Source organism: Nuphar pumila, chromosome 15 (genome assembly GCF_984573655.1).
Source record: "Nuphar pumila chromosome 15, dmNupPumi1.hap1.1, whole genome shotgun sequence".
Classification (NCBI taxonomy): Eukaryota; Viridiplantae; Streptophyta; class Magnoliopsida; order Nymphaeales; family Nymphaeaceae; genus Nuphar; species Nuphar pumila.
In genome coordinates this window covers 87,994,023-88,017,170 of record NC_143263.1, presented here as the reverse complement: position 1 = coordinate 88,017,170, position 23,148 = coordinate 87,994,023, and the positions used below count along the sequence as shown (strand labels likewise).

The 23,148-nt window shown below is 38.3% G+C and overlaps 1 protein-coding gene across 4 annotated transcripts in view; it reads right to left on the bottom strand.

Moving 5' to 3' along the window:
* The window catches only part of LOC149815914 (E3 ubiquitin-protein ligase BIG BROTHER-like), an 82,330-nt gene that overhangs the window by 8,286 nt on the left and 50,896 nt on the right, over positions 1–23,148 (bottom strand). For 3 of the 4 annotated variants that reach the window (XM_089989095.1, XM_089989096.1, XM_089989094.1), the window contains one exon: positions 15,042–15,089. In XM_089989095.1, coding sequence (XP_089845221.1) covers positions 15,042–15,089 — 48 coding nt within the window. The remainder of the gene's footprint in view (positions 1–15,041; positions 15,090–23,148) is intronic. The other variant, XM_089989097.1, reaches the window with a different exon arrangement.

The window sequence follows — 23,148 nt, the reverse complement described above, 5'->3', positions numbered from 1 at the left end:
ACATCATATATCATCTAATTCATGCATATGCATCAGTCAAGCCACAACTTTTTGAATATTAAATTGAGAGGTACCCTACTTACACAACAAAATATTTAATTTCAAGCTTCAAATCAGAGCTGTACACATACATAATAAAAAGTAAACTGTATAAACTGTTATTAGTTTGTTACTACCTGAACATGACCCCTTCTCTCGTAAACCACAAATGTTGCCTCATGTATGGATCAATAACATAGTCACCATGCATGGGTAGGCCTCCACTGATGGGGCTCTGTCTGTTTGGTAGGAGCAGTTTGTGCAAGCCACCATGTGATGGGACGTTGCAAATTCGAACCCTACTAGTATGGGTGGTTGAATAATTGCTGGTTGTATAGGCAGCAGTAGGGCTTGTCTACTGGAAAGGAGGGGGGCCTTAATCCCCCAACACATAGATGCATGCGTGGATCTTGGACATGGATGATGGCATGTGAGCACATGCATCCATGTCCAACATATTTTAGATATATTTTGCATGTATTTTTTTGTAATCTTATTTCTTCCAGCTTGCCACCATATTCTGTGATAAAAGGAAGACCTTACATATAATGGCAAATGAAAAAAAATTCAAAAGCAATACATCATGGCACCATGACCATACATATAATGTGATACGATTTTTTTAAAGATTACGCTAAGGGGTAAATGAGGTCTAGCTGGACTGTTATGTCGCACTAACATGGCCAAAGGGTTCTACTCGAAAGCAGATCCAGTGATTGGATCAGGTCGCTCTGACACCAATTCGATGCTAATATGTTTGGTTGTGCACCCTTCCACATTTTAGGTTCTCATTGCAGTTCATGAGAGAGACAGGAATTCTCATTTACGATAAGATTACGAGTACTTTTCACATATAAAATTTGCCTTTTTTCTTGTTATAGAAAAATCAGATATATCACATTAGGAATGTTATGGAAAGTTGGAAACAAAAAGGATTTTGTTTAGACAAAAGGTTAAGTCATCATTCTGAGGGCATTTTTATTAGGGAGCAATCAAGGTACTGTGATACCCTAGTGAAGGCTCATGGGACTAACTATTTCAGTCATCTCCATCCTCTGCAACAATACAACATACCCTAAACAAGGATCCAAATGGTTATTCTAGACCATTGTGACGTGCCTCACACCTTACCAAACATGTGTGCACATGCCTTGTGAGTAAACATGGACAACCTCACTGGAGTTGATAAGTTATGCAAGGATAATTTTTTAACAAGGTATAAGCCTTCATGTAGATGAATGGATACTTGACTTCTTAATTACCAAAAAACAACAAGATTTTTCTATTTCAAGAAATGCGTAAAGTGCTTTCACTATATCGAGTAGTTAATTATTTTATGGCCAGAAAGGTCATTCCTTGCTAAAATAACAATACATAATTCTCTCAATGTGATCGTGATAATTTGATCACCAAGTCAACAAATGATGTTTTTTTGTTCACAAACAATTTTTTTTAATTTTGATAACATAGACCCTAGCCCAAGAGATGCTAAGCAACAACTGATAATGATATTTTTTCATTTTCTCTCTTATATTTCATTAGAATACCATTATGTGTATATCCTATCTTTAGAAAAAGGTGAAAAATGCGATTCCAATGCAGTCTTGGTTGAATTTGAACGTGCTTTCAGCTTTTCAATTTAAGGTGACACCCAACGTACCCATCAAAATCTGTAGTGAAGAGGATGAGAGAGAGATTGGAAACTAAGAGTTTTTTTTAGAAAACCAATAGAGTTCGTTAGACATGGATGCATGGGATCACATGCCATCATCCATGTCTAAGATCCAATGTATGCATCTATTTGTGTGTGAGAGAGAGAGAGAGTATCATTTAAGGTAGCTGCATGGGAAAGGACGAGAGAGAGAGATCCACACATTTATCCTTTTGAGAGAGAGGGCCATTTAAGGTAACTGCTGGGAATTTCCAATGCATGCAGGTACCATTTAAGGTAGCTGCTGTTAGAATAAAGTTTGCATATGCGTATGGATCTGGATCCAGTTCCATACGCATATTATATGAAACACATGTTAAATAGGATCTCATTAATGGCATTCTTGTAATATGTGTATGTTTTTACTTTATAATGTTTAGGGTTTTGGAGGTCGTGTATTGCAGTGCCGCCCCAGCCATTGTGAATTTCTCTCTCTCTCTTTCACTCTCTCTCTCTCCTTATTTCCTGTGAATGAATCTGATATGGTATCAGAGCTTAGGTTAATCCTGTGCGTGAAGAAGTTCTGAAACTTGACAGATCGTGATTCTTCAGCGTGAACAACAACCCCAGCGTGGACAGTAACAGTTCCAGCGTGAACAACAGATTTGTGATTCTTCAGCGTGAACAGCAACCCTAGATCGTGATTCTTCAGCGTGAACAGCAACATCAGCGTGAACAGCAACCCAAATCGTGATTCTTCAGCGTGAACAGCAACCCCAGATCGTGATTTTTCAGCGTGAACAGCAAACCCAGCGTGAACAACAACCCAAATCGTGATTCTTCAGCGTGAACAGCAACCCCAGATCGTGATTCTTCAGCGTGAACAACACCCAGCGTGATCATCTTCTCTTTATCTTGACCATCTTTTCTTCTGAATCTGAAATCTCATCTTCTGAAAGGTGGTCCCTTTTTTTCCCCCTTTTTCCTTTCAGCGTGCTCATCTGGCTTTTTCTTTTCTGTTACCCATTTTTATTATTCTCGTTCATTGGCATTTGTTTATCTTCTTCATTCCATCGTCTATGTTGATTCCATCTTTTCCTCAACATCAACGACTGTTTTTCAGACCTGTGTTGGTTCCATTTCTCCTTTCCTTTATTGCTCTTTTAGTGTTCTTTGTGCAACACTTTTGGTAGTACAGGTATTTTTCCTCTATTCATCTTGTTTGCTTATTCATCGTTTCACTGCTATGGATTTCTCTTCGTCATCTGGTCCCTCTGCCAATTTCTTGAGTTAGCTCGTTACTGAAAAACTTACTCATTCTAATTTTTTGACCTGAAAGAGGCAAATCCTTCCTTTTATACGGAGTCAGGATCTCGATGAACATTTGGGTGGTTTAGTTCCTATGCCACCACGGCTTATTTTGCAGGAAACCAAGGATGAGAAGGGTGACACAATTACCATTTCTATTAAGAATCCAGAGTATACAGCTTGGAGGAAGCGGGATTAGTCTTTGGTTGCTTATATTACGTCAACACTCTCTCAAGAAGTGTTGGTTACTCTTTCAGATGATTGCACTGCGGCAGATATGTGGAGTAAGTTGTCTCAGACATACTCTCAGATATCAGAAGCCCGAGTTATGTACTTAAAAAATGAATTTCAAAGTTTGAAGAAAGGTTCCATGACCGTCATGGAATACATAGGCCGCTTGAAGAGTATTACTGATCAATTGACTGTTGTTGGAAGTGCTATTGCAGATAAAGATAAAGTTCAACAACTTCTCAATGGATTGGGTCCTGATTTTGACATGTTTACCACAGCTTTATCCTGCCTTCCTCACTTGCCCACTTTTGACGACCTCCAAGCGAAACTTCTCCAGCTTGAGATGATTATGAAGCAAAGGGCAGAAGGAAATGAGTCAGCTCGTCCTCATTCAGTTTTGGCCATGGACACTTTTGTAGGTTTTGGACGAGGGAATGGAGGGTATCAAGGAGGCAGAGACCGCGGACGTTTCGGGCAGGGAGGACGTGGTATCTTACCTACACCTAATATTTCAGGGGCTTTTAATACAGGGAATCATAGGAGAGTGCCCACTTGTTTCTTATGTAACAAAAAAGGACATGTGAAAGCTGATTGTTGGTTCAATCCACAGAATAGAGGAAAACTAAACAAAATTGAGAATAAATCAACTACTGTTGTGGACACAAAAGTGTCATTCACAGATGTGCAACAACTTTCGTTATCAGCATTGTCACAGATGACGATCAAGCAAAATGAACAAGGCGAATGGTATGTTGATTCAAGTGCCACCACACATGTTAAGGGTAATACGGGTAAGTTATCTCACTTATTGCCTTATTTTGAAAAAGGTAGTATAGTTACGGGAGATGGAACTTATCACTCCATTAGTCATACTGGCAATGCACATATCCCTATGTCAAAGTCCTCACTTCATTTGTCAAATGTCCTTGCTCCTAATATTAAAAAGAACATTGTTTCTGTAGCTAAACTTGTTGACAATATGAATTCTTCCGTCGAATTTACTCCCTCTTCTGTTTATGTTAAGGATCTACGAACGAAGGAGACGTTCGCTAAGGGGGAGCGACAAGGAAACATGTACGTCTTCAAGGAGATTCCTCCAGTGTCTTCGCCCTCAGTCTCAGTCCTCCAGTTGAAGTCGTCCAAGCATTCTTCAGTGTCTTCGCCTTCAGAGTCTTTGTTTTTTCCTTCATTGGAAGTTTTTAATTCATCTCATTGTAATAAGCCAGATATTTGGCATAGTCGTTTGGGACATTGTAGTCGAGGTTTCGTTGAAAATCTTGTATCTGATGGTCTCCTTCCAGAGTCTAGTTTAAGTTCATTTTTTTATAATGATAATAAATGTTCTTCATGCGAACTCTGCAAAAGCCATGTTCTTCCTTTTCATATTATAAATAAAAGAGCTTCAAAGTCATTTGAGATTATTTGTTCCGATGTTTGGGGACCCGCACCTATTCCTTCTCTTTCTGGCAGTCGTTACTATGTTGTCTTTATTGATTCATATTCCCGTTATACTTGGATATATTTCTTAAAACACAAGCATGAAGATTTTCAAATATTTCGAGAATTTCATTCGATGGTCAAAACAAAGTTTGCTTATGATATTGTGCATTTACAATGTGATGGTGGAGGAGAGTATTCGTCGAACGAGTTTATTGCCTTTCTTCGAGATAAAGGAATAAGCCGACAGGTTTCTTGCCCTCATACTCCTCAACAAAATGGGGTTGCGGAGTGGAAACACAGGCATATTGTCGAGAGCGCGATGAGCATGTTACATGATAGCAATGTGCCCGTTAGTCTCTGGACAGAAGTTTTTCACACATCTGTTCATATCATAAATCGTCTTCCTATGGTACTCTTGGATCGGAAATCTCCCTATTATACTTTATTTGGTCAACATCCCTCTTACAATGAACTGCGTGTTTTTGGTTGTGTATGTTATGTACATATTGATTCATCTCTACGAAATAAGTTTCAGGACAAGGCTGTCAAGTGCAGATTTGTTGGGTATGCAGATGAATACAAAGGTTATCGATGCTATGACCCTACTACAAAACGTATTAGGACCTCCAGAAATTTTGTTTTTGATGAACAAAATTTTCAGGTCAATGACTCTGCAGTGTTGCCACCTCGAGAATTAGAAGTATATGATTCATGGATGAGCGCAGATCTTTTTGCTAATACAGGAGAAACATGTCGAACAAATTGTCCTTCCTTCGGCTTGAGTAGGGAGTTGAATGACTCACAAATGCATGGTGAATTATCTCCAGTTGAGCCACCCCCAGTAGAACGTTTCTCTGGACAGATATACACTAGACGGGACAAAAATACAGAGCCGAGGAATGTGGAGGAAAGCATTGTCGATGATTCAGCTCAAAGGCCGTCACGCATTAAGCATCCTATTCAACGATGGGTGAGTTATGAGACCTTCTCCCTTGATTTCCAGTTGTTTATGTCTCAGCTCACAAAACAGGATGAACCCACTTGTTTTAATCAAGCTCTTCAATCCCGTCATTGGACTGAAGCTATGAATGAAGAAATGGAAGCTCTTCATGAATGCCAGACTTGGGAAATAGTCCCTCGGCCAGAAGGAAAGAATGTAGTTGGCTCAAAATGGGTTTATAAAATAAAATATAAGCCTGAAGGAAGTATTGACAGATATAAGGCGCGACTTGTTGCTCGAGGATTCACACAACAATATGGTGAAGACTACGACGAAACTTTTAGTCCCGTAGTCAAAATGGGTACTATTCGTATCATCATATCCCTAGCAGTCGATCAAGGTTGGAGCCTTAGCCAGATGGATGTTAAAAATGCATTTTTGCATGGAACTTTAAAGGAAGAAGTGTATATGGAGCAACCACCTGGTTATGCCGAGAAGGATCCTATTGCCTGGGTGTGCAAACTAAGGAAATCTCTGTATGGGTTGAAACAGGCGTCTCGTTCCTGGTTTGAAAGTTTCTCTATGCAGATTCAGAGTTATGGTTTTAGAAGATGCTCTCTGGATCACTCACTCTTTATTTACCAAAAGGCAGACATTGTTATACTTCTTCTTATATATGTTGATGACATTGTGATCACTGGGAGCTCAAATAGTCATGTGCAAGACGTGAAACAGTTTTTAATGAAAACTTTCAAGATGAAAGATTTAGGGGAGTTGCGGTACTTCCTTGGTGTGGAAGTTGACAGACAACAAGACACATTGACACTCATGCAACAAAAATACACTCTTGACCTTCTGGAAAGAGCCGGGATGACGAATTGCAAACCAGTCAGCACTCCTAGTGTATTACATCAAAGGCTGAGCTCTGAAGATGGGCATCTTTGTGTCAACCCTACAACGTATAGAAGTCTCGTGGGGATGTTACAGTACTTGACCTTTACCAGACCTGATATAGTTTATGCTGTCAATCAGGTATCCCAGTTTATGCATGCTCCAACGGAGGGTCATATAGAAGCTGTGAAGCGCATTCTACGCTATTTAAAAGGAACTATAGGAGACAGACTTGTTTATTGCAAGAACGATAATCTGCATAGAGGACATGCACTTATCACTTATACAGACGCAGATTGGGCAGGGGATCCAGATGAGAGACGATCTGTCTCTGGATATTGTGTTTATATTGGGCACAATTTAGTGTCCTGGAGCAGCAGAAAACAAAAGGCAGTGGCACGATCGAGTACAGAGGCTGAATACAGATTGATGGCTGCAGGCACGGCAGAAGCCACATGGATTAAACACTTATTGAGTGATCTTGGGGAGACAATTATTCGATCATTTCTTTTATGTGACAATCAAAGCGCAATAAACATTGCATGTAATCCTATCCAGCATAGCAGAACGAAGCACATTGAGATTGATCAGCATTTCATACGGCAGAAAGTCAAGATGAAGGAGATAGAACTACGTCATGTTCGAACAGAAGATCAAGTGGCAGACCTGTTTACCAAGGGATTAACAGGACGTCAATTTTGGCTATTGAAGAGCAAGTTGTACATGCTCCAAAATCACGTACAACTTGAGCGAGGGTGTTAGAATACAGTTTACATATGCGGATGGATCTGGATCCAGATCCATACGCATATTATATGAAACACATGTTAAATAGGATCTCATTAATGGCATTCTTGTAATATGTATATGTTTTTACTTTATAATGTTTAGGGTTTTGGAGGTCGTGTATTGCAGTGTCGCCCCAGCCATTGTGAATTTCTCTCTCTCTCTTTCACTCTCTCTCTCTCCTTATTTCCTGTGAATGAATCTGATAGCTGCATGCATATTTAAAGTGATTCCCAGCTCTATTTCAGCATGCATCACAGTTGTTGGATCTTTTGAGATCCAACGGCTAATAAAAGGAAGTAGGTGCTCCGGGAGCACCCTATCATTACTATATATATATATATATATATATAGAGAGAGAGAGAGAGAGAGAGAAACAGAGAGACGGAGAGGAGTGTGGCTAGGTAGAAACTTAGAACTCATTCATTAGGCCCCTAAAAAGGGCACAGTTGCACGTGTATTTGAATCTAACATGTAATGCGTTTGTCATAGATTATTTACTAAAAGACATTTTACATTGAATCGATTAAAAAAAAACTTGAACCTTTTATCATTAGGTTTTAGCATAATATGAGCCATTGATTTTTCACCTCTATGAAAAGCACATATGGGCATGAAAAATACCAAATCTAATATATGTGTTCTCGACTGGATAAACTATAACAAATACACATCTATAGATTTAGATTATGCAAAAAGGTACCTACAACTACACACACATGTATATATATAGGAAAAAGGATATTTTGTGCCTACCAAGCTTTGATAGGGGTTTTCAGGTTGTTTTTCAAAAATCAGACCCTACGGATGTGTTCTGCATGATTGATTTACTAGAAAATCACACTTGGATAATGTTTTTTTGAGAACAAAATGATTTTTTAAACATTGATTACTTTTTGAAATTGTAAACCGTTGATTTTTTAATCGTATAAAAACCTAACTTGGTGTTGGGATCAGATGATCCAAAAGTGGATTCCCACAAAATCAAGCATGTAGATCACATTTGTATGGTCAGATTTTAGAAAAAATAGAAACAATCTTTCCAAAGCTCGGTAGGCACACGGTAGGCACAAAAAAGCATCAGGCACCCATCCCTTACTCTATATATATAGAGTAAGGGGTAGGTGACCATACAGATGTGATCTACATACTTGATTTTGTGGGAATCATCTGATTCCAACACCATCTATACGATCAAAGTTTAAAAATAAAACAAAAAAACCTTGAAAAACCCATTTAGCATGTTTCATTTAGCACGAATGTATTACCCATATATACTACAACTGTTCGTGCATATGACCACCATGCATTTCCTTGTAGCTCTAGGTTAAGCAGTCCTTGAATTCCAAGAGAAGTTGCCTTTTAGGCTATTTGTTCCTTGGTCGTCAATAGGGCATTGATGAAGACTGGTCGGGGATGATGCACGTCTCTCAAGTTGATTTCAAGCAGATCATCTACAGTGGCCTGCACACCATCTTCTGATTCAGGAGGTGCCGGAGGGAGGTCAAATTGGTCCTCCTCTCCTTTGACTTCACACACTTCTGGGCAAAAAGGAATTTCATGTTGAGACTCTCATTGTAGGTCTTGCTCGCTTACAAGTTTAATCTTTACTGCTTGGTTGCTTTGCTCCCTCACTGTATCGGTTGTTCACCCGGCCACCACCTAATAGCTGCCAGCCCAGAAAGCAAAGGAGCATAAAGCTTACTTCATCTTTTTTCCTTTTTGGTGGCTTTGAGATCTCTCTTTTGTTTAGGGTTTTGTATGAAAGAAGTATCTTAGATCCAGAAATGCCCATAGGAATGGTTGAATCAATGATGGATAAAATAGAAAGGGTTGTATCAGATCGATATGCTGATTTGTTTTCTGCCCCTAATGGGATGGAGAACTAGTAACCTATGTCCCTTCATCTTTCTAAAAAGAGGCATGTGGAGTGTGGAGTCGACATTTAGAAGGCTCTACTTGACTAGCTCGCGTCGTTCCAACAATCGACGAGGAGCACCTCAATATACGATTGTGCACAATAACTGGGAGTCCTATTACACCTAAGGCTAACTTCCATTCACCAAACCTAGGTTCATCTCGTGTAGTGTTTATATCTGAGTTACCAAAAGTGCCATATAATATGGGGAAGCACGTTTCGAAAGCACGAAATGTGGCACTTTCGAAATGTGCGGGGAAGTGCCAAAAAAAAATGGGAAGCGTGCTTAGGGATGGCAGTGGGGCGGGGCGGGGCAGGGGACAAGGTCTCCACCCCTGCCCCGCCTCAAGATTAGAACCTCCATCCCCGCCTCCATCCACGGCAAGGATGGATTTTAACCTCCACCCCCGCCTTCATCCCCGTTTCATGTCCTCCATCCCCGGTTCAAACGGGGATGAGGCGAGGCGGGGCGGGGCAGGGATGAGGCGGGGATTAGGCAGGGATGAGGCGAGGATCAAGGCGGGGACGGTGCGGGGAAAAGGGTACGTCCATCCCCAAACGAGGATGGATTTTAACCTTTGTCCCCGCCTCCATCCCCGTTTCATACCCTTCATCCCCGGTCCAAACAGGGTGGGGCCCCGCTTTCCCCCGATCCACTGCCATCCCTAAGCATGCTTCCCAATTTAAGAGAAGTGTACTTCCCAATTTAAGGAAAGCGTGAAGGGAAGTGTGCTTCTTATTTTTTTATGTTTTTTTTATTTTTCTTACTTTTTTCTCTTTTTTCGCTCCTCCCTCATTTCCTATGTCGCTTCCAGTTCGCTTCTTAGGTCGCTTCTGAGACTATTCCTAGTTCGCTTCTAAGTCGTCTTGCGCTTCCCACTTCCTAAAATTTTGGAAGTGCCTCGCTTCTCGCTCTCGCTTCCCCGACTAGCAACTCTGGTTTATATATATAATCCAAGGGAAACCACCCATCACCAACGGCACATTGGCTGGCCTCCGGTTGGTAATGCCCTTGAAGTTCCCCTTGGCCACCGGAGAGTACACCTAGCTTCGACATTGCAGCAAGGGACACTACCCATGGGTTCAAACTTGTGATGTCCCATCAATTTGGTGACAGTCACAAGTCGCCCCTACCAAATGAGCAGAGCCTTTGTGGGCATATATATATATATATATATATATATGTGTGTGTGTGTGTGTGTGTGTGTGTGTGTGTGTGTGTGTGTGTGTGTTTGTGTGTGCAAATGACTTAGGAAATTTCATATTTTTAATTTTATTTTTCCAGTCCAAATGACCCTATGGATGTGATCTACTTGTCGTTTTTAGTGGTAACCGGCTTTTGAATCTCTAGAATCTGACATGTGTACAAGTTTTCTTGGTGATGCAAATATGGACACTTGTAAATGCACCAGTTTTTTTTTACTAAACAAAAACATGTTTTTTTATTGAAAATACACGATCCAATAGTTTTTTGCCACTAAATCGAGTATTTTGAACACATCTATGAGGTTATATTGAGTCAAAACAACTTGTGTCATGAGATTGCAACTAGATTTTACCTATAATCAATTGTGTTAAATATAAACCCATATATATAAGATAGGGTAATGGATTCGTGATAAATGAATTGTTTTATTGAATTTTTGGTATTTTTTAGAAATTCCGACCGTACAGATGTGTTCAGCATGATTGATTACTAGAAATCGACCCTTGGATCATGCATTTTAGATGAAAAAATGGTATTTGGAGCCTTGAAAATTTATGAAAATTGTAGGCTGTTAATTTTTGAAACCTTATAAAAACCTATCCATGCATTGGAATCAAATGCTCCAAGAACCGATTCCTATCAAAACAAGCATATAGATCACAACTATTATGTCAGAATTTAAAAAAAAAAAACACACAAAATCCAATAGCATGTTTCATTTAGCACCATGTCTGTTTAGCACCTTATATATATGTATATATATATGGGTGCTTCTATGGTGGTACCATACCACCATAACTTATGGTGGTGCACACTTAATTTACATAGATCTAAGCTCCAAATGCAAAATCTAACGTTTGGATCATGTTTATCATGTTCTACTTAATATTTTTGTGTTAAAATTAACTGAAATATGATGTTTTATGCCATTTTTATGCCACCCTTATTTTCATGAATTGTGAGCCATTGATTTTCATTGTCTCAAAAATGAGATCTTATGATGTATTAGACATGATAAAACCTTATAACATAGTAAATAAACCATGCTAAACACATTTGTATGGTTAGACCTATAATTTGGTGGTTAGATTCATACAAAGAAGAGTGTGGGCCACCATATGGTATCATGGTACAAAATCACCATATATTTTAATTATATATATATATATGGTGGTTCTGAACCATTATACCATAAGATGGTACACACTCTTGTTTGCATGGATCTAGCCACCCAATGTTAGATCTAACCATATAGATGTGTTTAACATGTTTATTTACTATGTTATGAGGTTTTAGCATGTCTATTACACCACAAGATCCGAGTTTGGAGATGAAGAATTAGCGACTCATAGTTCATGAAGATAGGGGCAGTTTAAAAATGGTATAAAACATCATGTTGGAGTTAACTTATACACATGAAAAGAATAAACAATACATTTTAAATATGATCCAAAGGTTAGATGGTTCACTACCAGAATAGAAGCTCTCTCTCTCTCTCTCTCTCTCTCTATATATATATATATATATATATATATATATATATATATATATACATATATATATATATGGGAAAATATACGGTAGTTCTGTACCATGATTCCATATGGTGGTACACACTCTTGTTTGTATAGATCTAGACTTCAAATGGTAAATCTAACTGTACATATGTGTTTAGCATGGTTTTATCATATCTAATACACCACATATATATATATATAGAGAGAGAGAGAGATGTATCTTCTAGACTATTCATGTCCCAGACCATCCAAGACCCCTTTAGAAAATATACTTGCATGTGTTTTTTGTTTAATCTAAAAATTCTAAACCCATAGATGTGATCTTTATGCTTTATTTAGTAGAAAAACATGTATTAGATTGAGCATTTTTGATGTTTAGATGTGTTTTTAGCTCAATGAAAAACCAACGGTATATATTGCACCTCAAACATGATTAACTAAAAAGCATGAATTTTTGTTAAATTGATTTGATCAAAAGCATGGTTTTTATTAAATAAGCAATGATAAACACATCTATAGGATTTGGATTAAGCAAAACACTTGCACAAATATGTTTCTTAAAGAAGTATGTGATGGTTTGGGAGATAAATGGGCTGGAACATACACTATGTATATTTTGACAGTCAAGATGGGGTTAAGCAGATCCCCACCAGTTATAGAAAGTATCATTGGGTTTTGAACTAGCAATGTCCCAACACAAGGTGACGTTGCTCCTACCAAACAACCGGAGCCCCCATTGATATATATATATATATATAAAGAGAGAGAGAGAAGGGTAGGTGCCTGACGCTTTTTGTGCCTACCGAGCTTGGATAGGGGTTTTCAGGTTGTTTTTCAAAAATCTAACCCTACGGATGTGTTCTGCAAGATTGATTTACTAGGAGATCATACTTGGATCATGTTTTTTTGAGAAAAAAATGATTTTTTAAGCATTAAATATTTTTTTAAATTGTAGACTGTTGATTTTTTAATCTTGTCATGAAGAAACCACTGAACTATAGCCATGAAAATCGATTTCAACCACCAATGGCTTTATCAAATTCAAAACAAAAGTTTTGAGATCACCCTCACTAGTTCGTACATGACAGATCCAAGAAAAATCCTTCAGAGAAAACGCCAGAGAAACTAAACACTTTTGAGCATTTCTTCGTTGAAGACAAATCATATTAAGTGCACTCCTTTTTTCTATTAGATTAAAAGTTTCCTGTAGCAAACCCCATCCCTGGGTTGAAACCCTTGAAATCGGAACACATTATATCTTCTGGATTTAGTATAAAACCCATTTGATTCCTACAAACTTTATTGTTCAAACTTGAAAAAATAGTCCATTGACATTGATAAATAGGATATCTCTCTTTCATGGCTTTAAAAGTTTAAAACCACTATTGTCGTTCCAAATATCCAACTGTAAGTAGACTTTCTTTTGCTTTTCTAAGTATTCAACTAGTAGAACTTTTTAATTATATATACCCTTGGTCAGAAAGATTTGATGCTTATATATACCACTGCATGCCCGATATGAACCAACCATTGCACTTCCCGTCAAGATGATAAATCAGTTGAAGGGTCAATGTGTCAATACATTCTTAATGGGGATCTATCACCACTAACCATCAGTAATCCACTGCCATCATTACACTACTCGCAGCTGGAAGGTGCTGAATCCTACCTTGTTGACTCATCACCTTTTTCTATCTGCATTCTGTTCTTTGATAAATTACAAGTTGCTTGTTCAAATGGTATTGCTTAGAGAAGAATGGACAACTATGAAAAGGCTGTTATTTAACATATACCATAAACATGAATGAATGCCAGTCACATTGTTTTTTATCTTTGGACTGTGTATATGGTTCACATAGAAGTTCTCATCAAACCTTCCAAAGCATAGAAAGCATAAACTTTTTGGTTCTTGGATGGACTAAAAACACAAGAACTTATTAGTTTGGCATATGCTCTTTTTATAAATTTTACAGAAAAAAAAATACAGTGATGCACCTTTTGCATCGAGTGAAATTAATTACTTAATCTACAGCATAAAATAACTAGGACTGTAGACATAGCTAAGGGCACCAGTATCACTTGTCGTGAATAACATAGCTACCCTAGTTTCAAAGAAAGCAATTTGTTGGGTGTATTTAGGCAGGCACAATTGCTTGATTCCATTTCAGCAAAGAAATTAAGGTCAAGTGAGCCATGCCTACCTGTTCCATCACTTTTGAAGAAGAAAACTTTCTTATTAAAGTTAGAAAAAATATGCATCACAAACTTCCTAAACATGATTTTGTTACTCACAATAAATTTAATGAAAATCATACAACATAAATTCAAAGGGATTTGGCCACAGAATACAGATATCATGCGCAGTTCTACCCCTTGAAGACATAAAACACAGAGTTCATCGTCTTCACCAAAATAATAACCACAGGCTGAAGAAATGTGAATCCTATCATCAATAGGAGAGAAATCAAATGATTCCTTATTAAGCAATTTGAAAAGTTGTTTCACCACAATGTGCTACAGGCTGGTGCCAAAACTACTTTTCAACCTTTATTTATTTGTTGCTAAACAGCCTAGGTATTTGAACAAAGATCCTTTTAATTAAGAGTTTGCCTCTAACCGTCCAGTAATCACATGATAACCTCAAATAGACAGGGCTAACATATGGTGTGAACACAGAAATCTGCATCCGTGTATAAGCAATGTAACCAGAACTGGTATAAGCACTTCACAACTTCTCATGGACAATTTGATCATGTGATGAGCTTGAAAATAAGGGCATGTGCATCCTGAGCTTAAACATTGTGTTTCCCATATCAGCATAAATCTACCACAACTGGAAATCATCAGACAAACTGAAGCTGAATCGATCTGATCTTTCTGTGAAATTTCAAGACTGGGTAAGAGTGCACCTCAAGGAGATTGTTGGATGCAGTAACATCCAAGTATAACGTTTATAAATAATTTATCCAACTCCAATAGATTAATTGTTCTTTTACTCACAAATCCACAATATAGATCTATTTTTCAGTAGTCATAGCATCCATATCAATATAACAACAAGAGTAATACATCAAACTCTAACCAGGGAATCCAATAAAGCATTTGTAACATACCTCATATGTCATGTTATCAGGGTCAATATTGTCTTCCCATATTGCCTGCTATCCTCAGATACCAAGAGAGAGAGAGAGAGAGAGAGAGATCAAAAATACAAAATGATATTTTTGGCAAGATTTAAAATACAAAAATGAAACAGTCAGCAGATAATAACAGAGTGCTGAGTTGACAGAAATGTTTAATAGATCAGCCAATTCAACAACTCGGTTGCAGACTAACGATAACTCAAATAGGTTGCAAATTGGTGTTAATGCAGCAGCAATCAAAATAAATTTCAAATAGGCGTTAATGCAGCAGCAATCAAAACCAATTTCAAGTAGGTGTTAATGAAACAGCTTCAAATCACAAACCAGTGCAACGATATAAAGAGAAGAGAAATATTCTGTTGCAATGTCTGAGTGGGGGATTACAGAGATTTAATCACGTTCAGTTTCACTACAACAGTTTCCAAAATGTTCAGAAATTAATTTACTGATTCAATTTTCATAAACAGAAATATGAAAGCAATTAATTGAACCTTTCACATACAAATCCAGAAATTTCAGGAACAGTTCAATAAGAACAGGAAAGAGAAACAAGGAGAGTGAATCGGTTTTCTTAGCTCCCACAAAATCGTTCCCAAAGCGCTACAGCACACAGACCACCACTTGGCTAGGTCGATCCAGACGTCTTCTCACGAGCAAGCCAACAAGGCCGCACAGCGAGGCTAAGGGAATTCGACGGCGAAGGATCTCCTCACTCATGATGACTCAAAGGGATTTCAAAATCAAGACAACAAGCTACGCAACCACCACTGCTCAGCTGGGAACAACGACAGCAACTCGAACTGGTACGCAGCAGCTCCAACGCTCGCCAGTCACTAGCTTTGACACCAACAATGAGGACGTAATGAAGAGAACGGGACGTCCTTCATGCTCAGTCACAAGCTTCACACTCACAAACTCACTCAAGTACTCACACTCAAGATGTTCTCATCTTCACTTCACAGAAAATTTTTCAAAAATGTAAAGAAAAAGCTCCATTCAAGTTTTTTAGAAAGGCTTTTAAAGGAAGGAGACCCTCCCTTGCTCTCATTGGGTCTCATGAGAGGCCAACTTTCTTGAAAGCCAATGAGAGACAAGTCAATTATTTTTGTCTCACTCTCCTCCCCTTTTGGCCAATGGGAGGCTTCTAAGGCTGTTGAGAGTGGCTCATTTAAGAGGCCACCTCCCTTTTGGTCATTGAAAAACTAGTGAGGTGGCCTCTCTTGGATTTGACACTCCAAGCGGCTACCTCCATTTGGTCCAATGATGAGGATCCACTCGTGGGGTGGATTGGATTCTCTATATTAAAAAATTAAATTGATCAAAGTCCAGATCCTTTGCTGAAAAAATTTTAAAACTACTCAAGTAATCCCTATACCTTTTAGTACCCAAAATGGATCCTAATGGGCACTAGAACTATCTGAATCCGTAGAATCCAGCTCTTACTAAAAAAAATATAAAATTTTTTTTTGTAGTTCAAAAAATTCTCACATTTAAAACTAAATTATTTAAATAAATTTTTGAGATATTTATGACAAAAAATCTCAAAAAATGAAAAAAGTGAAAAGACAAAATACCTTTATACCCCGTTTTGTCCCAAATGGGTTATTTTGGACTTGGGTATGTGATGGTATGTCTTCCTGTAGCAGGTCTTCAATAGTGGATCGCCCTCTAGCTCCTCGCATGTGTCAGAATGATTCAGATGTGTTGCATCAATAGAGAAGACAAAAATGAGGCTGCAATCTCATGTTTCCTCAACCAGGGAAATCATGAGTCAATTCTCCTTCGAAAATAGTTATAATAATTGATGTTACAGATTTGCCCTTACTAAATTACAACATCTATATACATTAAAAGGGCAATAATGTAAAATTGTTAAAATATAAACATAACCCTATATTAGATCTAGATTGTTAAAATACATGTAATTCATATATATATATATATATATTTATATATATATATATATGTAATACCCGATAGGGGTATTTTAGTCATTTCACAAGTACCCGATAGGGGTACTTGTTTTTCCTCTTTTATTTTCCCTTTTATTTTTTGTAAAACATATTATTTTATTTTTATGTTTTTTGCTCACACAAAAGGGGCCCCACCATGTAGTCGATGGGGCTCCCAACGGTCACATTTGTGACCGTTGGGAGCTCCCAACGACTACATGGGGAGCCCCTAGGTGGCTCTCCTTTTAAGGCCTCTTGGCCATTCTCCCTCTCCCTCTCTTGTGTATAAATAGGGGTGAACCCCTCTTGTATTCTTCACTCTAGAGAGCTCTCTCTCTTTCAATAAGAGACATTTATATTTTTATGTTGTGTTGTCTCTTGTGGGTTTGGGTATTAGCCCCTTTTGTTTGCTCATTAGTGAATGTTGTAAGTGCTTAGTGCAATCTTTGCTTTTCCGCATATTTCATTACATGGTATCAGAGCCTTCTGTATGCTCTTCTTCTTAATATAGCTAGTTGTGTAGCTATATTTTTTTCGTGTTGTATCTCTCTTCTTTTATCCTCTTGTGAGTGATTATTATGGAAGGAGAACAAAAGATTGATCTCTCCTTCAAGCTCAATGGCTCCAACTACATGATGTGGGCCGCCGCCATGGAAAACAACCTCAAAGGGAAAAAGCTTTGGGGATACGTTATGGGCACCATTCCGGAACCACAACTCCAACTAACTAAGATGGAAGGTGATCAAGAAAAAGCTCTTGAAGGAGATGCCTGCATGAAAGCCATTGAAGATCACCAATCTAAAATAGAAGATTGGGAAAGTAAGCATGCCAAGATTCTTGCTTGGTTCATGAACAATGTGGAGCTCAAGATTTGCGCCAACATTGCCAAATTTTGGATGGCAAATGAAGCATGGTTCTTCATGATGTTTACCCAAAAAGACCTTGCTCGTCAATTCTTTCTTCAAGAAAAAATCCGGACTATCAAGCAAGGAGAAATGAGTGTTAGGGACTACTTTAGCACTCTTGGCCCTCTATGGGATGAACTATCTTTACTAGAACCAAAATGGGTTTCTAGTATAGATGTGGAGTTAAGGAGATAACAAATGGAAAAAGAACACTTTTTCCAATTTTTACATGGGCTTAGGCCCGAATATGAACAAGTTAGATCCTCCCTCCTACATAGATCAAAGCCTCTTCCCTTGGAAGATGCCATAGCCGAAATATGCCAAGAAGAAACCTGTCTTGGCATGATTAAAAGAGGAGATGATGTATTGGCCGTATCAAAACCCGGCAACCATATGAAAACTTACAAACCTCCACATTTTGGAAGACAAAATAACTATAATGGCAACTATAGAAAAGCCATTTGCCATCATTGTCAAGAACCGGGTCATATAAGACCTAATTGCCCTAAGTTCAATGAAGCACCAAAAAATAAGGTTGCTTCCGTTGAAGAAACTACTCAAAAGAAAGAGGAAGCAATCAAAGGAAAGGACTTTTTTTCTCTTGCTCAACTATCGGAAGCACTACAAACTCTACTCAAGATTCCATCAACTTCGGGTGCCGCCGTAGCTTCCTCCTCTCCTCCAGGTATGTCGTCTTGGATCCTTGACTCTGGAGCTTCCTTTCATATGACCCCCCTTGAAAATGAGCTTTCCGATTTATGTAATAATTATAAAAACTCCTATGTTTCAACTGCCGATGGTACATCTTTACAAGTAAAAAGTTTTGGAACCTTAAACTTTTCAAAAGATTTCTTTGTGCCAAACGTGAGAGTTGTACCTCAACTTAATTTAAATCTCATCTTTGTTGCTCAAATATGTGATCATGGATGTAAAATCTCATTCTCAACTAAGGATTGCTCTATACAGGATCTCCGGTCCGGGAAGCTGATTGGGCAAAGCCATAGGAGGGGAGATCTCTATTACATGAGCAACTTGAAACTCCCCACTAACTCTTTTTGTAACCATGTCCAAGATAAAAATATTGATATTTGGCATCAAAGACTTGGACATCCAAGTTTCTCAAAAATGTACTCCTTTCCATTTGGAAAGAAATTTTGTAATGAGAAACATTTTGTTTGCAAGAATTGTATTTTTGGCAAAATGAAATCTACTCCTTTTCCAAACCGAACTTTTGTGTCCAAAAGACCTTTTGAGTTAGTCCATTCGGATGTTTGGGGTCCTTCCCCCGTCATGTCTAAAGGAGGGTACTCCTATTACGTCACTTTCATCGATGACTACACTAGGTATGTATGGATCTACTTTCTCAATTTGAAATCCAAAGTCTTTGAGTTTTTCAAAAAATTTCATATGATAGTTAAAAATCAATTTTCAAGTAATATCTCTACTCTTAGATCCGATTCGGGTGGAGAATATTTATCAAATGAATTTCAAAACTATTTAGAAGTAAATGGAATTTGTCATCAAAGATCGTGCCCTAGGACTCCCCAACAAAACGGCTTGGCCGAAAGAAAGCATAGACACATCATGGAAACCACTAGGACACTCCTTATTTCCAAAGAAATTCCAAAGAATTTTTGGGCCGAAGCGGCCTTAACCTCAACTTACTTAATAAATAGAATGATATCTTCATCCTTACAAAATACATCTCCATACCAGAAACTATTTGAAAGAACACCGACTTCAATAGATTAAGAGTTTTTGGATGTAAATGTTTTGTCCTTACTCATAAACGGGACAAATTATCTCCTAAAGCTATTGAATGTGTTTTCTTGGGTTATGGAGAAAATCAAAAGGGTTTTAGATGTTTTGACTTGAAAAATAACAAACTCTATGTATCCAAAGATGTAACATTTTTGGAAAATGAAAATGGTTTTGTAAAAACTAAAGATATTGACGAAAGTGAATATACTTTTTTGTTTGATCTTCTATCTCAAGAAGATGAGACTCCTCAAGAAGAGGAAATCTCTAATGAGTCTTTGAATGACCTAGAGGAAAAACCTCTTGATAATGTTATAGATGAGAATAATAGACCAATCCAAACATATGTTAGGCGTGGTCAACAAACTCAGATGAGCGTCTTAGAAAAATACTTTCAAGGATCCAACATAGAAGAAACCTCCTTAAGGAGATCCAGTCGGATCTCCAATCCTCCTAATAGGTTTGTTTCCTATGAGTCCCTAACTCCAAGATATAGAGCATGTCTAATTGTGTTGCATTCATTTCATGAACCCTCACACTATAATGAGGCCAAAGATATTCCCCAATGGGTTGAAGCCATGAACTTAGAGCTTAGTGCCCTTGAAAAAGCAAAAGCTTGGGAAATAACTTCGTTACCCACTGGAAAGAAATCAATAGGATGTAGATGGGTCTTCAAAATTAAAACCAAGAGTGATGGTTCATTAGAAAGTTATAAAGCACGGTTAGTTGCTAAAGGATATGCTCAGGAATATGGTATAGATTATGAAGAAACCTTCGCACTTGTTGCTAGAATGACTAGTGTTAGGACTCTTATTGCTATTGCGTCAGTGAAAAAATGGCCTATCTATCAACTCGATGTTAAGAATGCATTTTTAAATGGTGAATTAAATGAAGAAGTTTACATGGATCCCCCACCAGGAGTATGTATTGGTAAAAATAAGATTCTCAAACTTAAAAAGGCATTATATGGTTTAAAACAAGCCCCAAAGGCTTGGCATGATAGATTTAGTAATGTAATGACAAGTTTGAATTTTCGTTCATGTTATACTGACACTGCTTTGTTTGTGAAAAGTGCAGGGTCTTCAGTAGTTATTTTACTACTTTATGTTGATGATATGATCATCACAGGAAGTGATGAGCAAGGCATTAATGATATTAAAAAGGTTTTGAAAGAAAATTTTGATATGTCTGACCTTGGTTTCTTAAGATATTTTTTAGGAATTGAAGTGGCGTACTCTCCTCGAGGGTACATTCTCTCTCAGATGAAACTTGCTGCTGACATCTGTTCCAAATCTGGTATCTCCGATGATAAGAAGACAGAAACCCCAGAAGTCATCAATGCAAAATTAAGGTTGGAAAATGGAACACCTCTCGAGGATCCTACTCCCTACCGGCAACTTGTTGGGTCTCTAACCTACTTATCCATCACACGGCCAGACATTGCTCATGCCGTCCACTCCGTCAGTCAGTTTCAACATGCACCTACAACCGTGCACATGAGTGCAGTCTTAAGGATCGTCAGATATATCAAAAATTCCATAACTAAGGGAGTTTTTCTTTCTTCTGCCTCGTCACTTGATTTAATTGCGTATACTGATGCAGATTGGGGAGAAAATCCCAATGACCGAGTCTCAACTACCGGATTTTGTGTTTTCTTAGGTGACTCTATGATTTCTTGGAGATGCAAGAAGCAACACAAAGTATCCTTGTCCTCGACGGAAGCAGAATATCGTGCTATGGCCACTACAACCATGGAACTTGTGTGGCTAAGAAGCCTCCTCAGTGATATGGGCATTGTCATCTCTACTCCTTCGAAGATGTGTTGTGACAACAAAAGCGCAATCTATATTGCAAGCAACCACACCTTCCATGAGTGTACTAAGCATATTGAGATTGACTGTCATTACGTTTGTGATGAATACCTAAGAGGAACCATAGCACTACCTTACGTCACATCAGAATACCAGTTGGCGGACTTCTTCACTAAGGCTCTTGCGGCTCCTCGGTTTTTGTTTCTCCTTAACAAGCTTTCGGTTATATCCCCGTAAAGCTTGAGGGAGGGTGTTAAAATACATGTAATTCATATATATATATATTTATATATATATATGTAATACCCGATAGGGGTATTTTAGTCATTTCACAAGTACCCGATAGGGGTACTTGTTTTTCCTCTTTTATTTTCCCTTTTATTTTTTGTAAAACATATTATTTTATTTTTATGTTTTTTGCTCACACAAAAGGGGCCCCACCATGTAGTCGATGGGGCTCCCAACGGTCACATTTGTGACCGTTGGGGGCTCCCAACGACTACATGGGGAGCCCCTAGGTAGCTCTCCTTTTAAGGCCTCTTGGCCATTCTCCCTCTCCCTCTCTTGTGTATAAATAGGGGTGAACCCCTCTTGTATTCTTCACTCTAGAGAGCTCTCTCTCTTTCAATAAGAGACATTTATATTTTTATGTTGTGTTGTCTCTTGTGGGTTTGAGTATTAGCCCCTTTTGTTTGCTCATTAGTGAATGTTGTAAGTGCTTAGTGCACTCTTTGCTTTTCCGCATATTTCATTACATAGATCACATATCCAACACTATCTGGATCTCATATCACCTTCCAACAACCTCCCTCAAGTTGTATGTGGTGATAACCATAGACAACTTGAACTTAAGATACCAAAACTTTTGATTTGTCAATCCTTTTGTAAACAAATCAACAATTTGATTTTCGGTCCCAACAAATTTGGCTTCTAATTATTCATTTTCAATCTTTCTTCTAATGAAATGTTGATCTATCTCTATATGATTCGTCCTTCCGTGATAGACAAGATTAAAGGATATCTTGAGGGCACTTTGATTATCGCAGAACAATATAGATTAAAGAATCCTTTCACTTAAGTCATTCAATAAAAATCTAAGCCAAGATCCAATTGAAACTGGATCCACTATGACATTGGATGGAGCGGAGAAAGCGGCGGAGCGGATTAACATAAGTGGACCCGGATCCAAGGAGGGGCCAGACGGCCCTAGTGGGACACACCTAGATGTCGACTTCCCCTTGAGAGGTGCCTAGATGGATGTGCACGATGGTTATGAGGCCTCTTAGGTGTTACCTCTAGTCAAGGGAGGTTTTACCTATTTTCGAAAAAAGACTATGAAATTCCTATTTGCTTTTATGAAATCTTGTAAAGGGTGATGGCTTTATGAGTTCCCTTGAGCCTATAAACAGAGGCTCCATTCTGAGGCATATGTAAACAAATATATAAAAAGGAGTCGAAGCTCTCTCGCTCAAATTCGTCTCTCTCTTCCCCTGGGCGTAGCCCTCTCTTCCCTTAGCCCCTAGGCCTTCGTCTGATCGGGTCCCTTCTTTGACCTTATTACGAGTGTAATGAAATGGTGATCTTCCACAAACGCAGAAAAGCTCACAATGGGTATCTATTGGAGACACTACAAGCACAACCCACAAAAGGG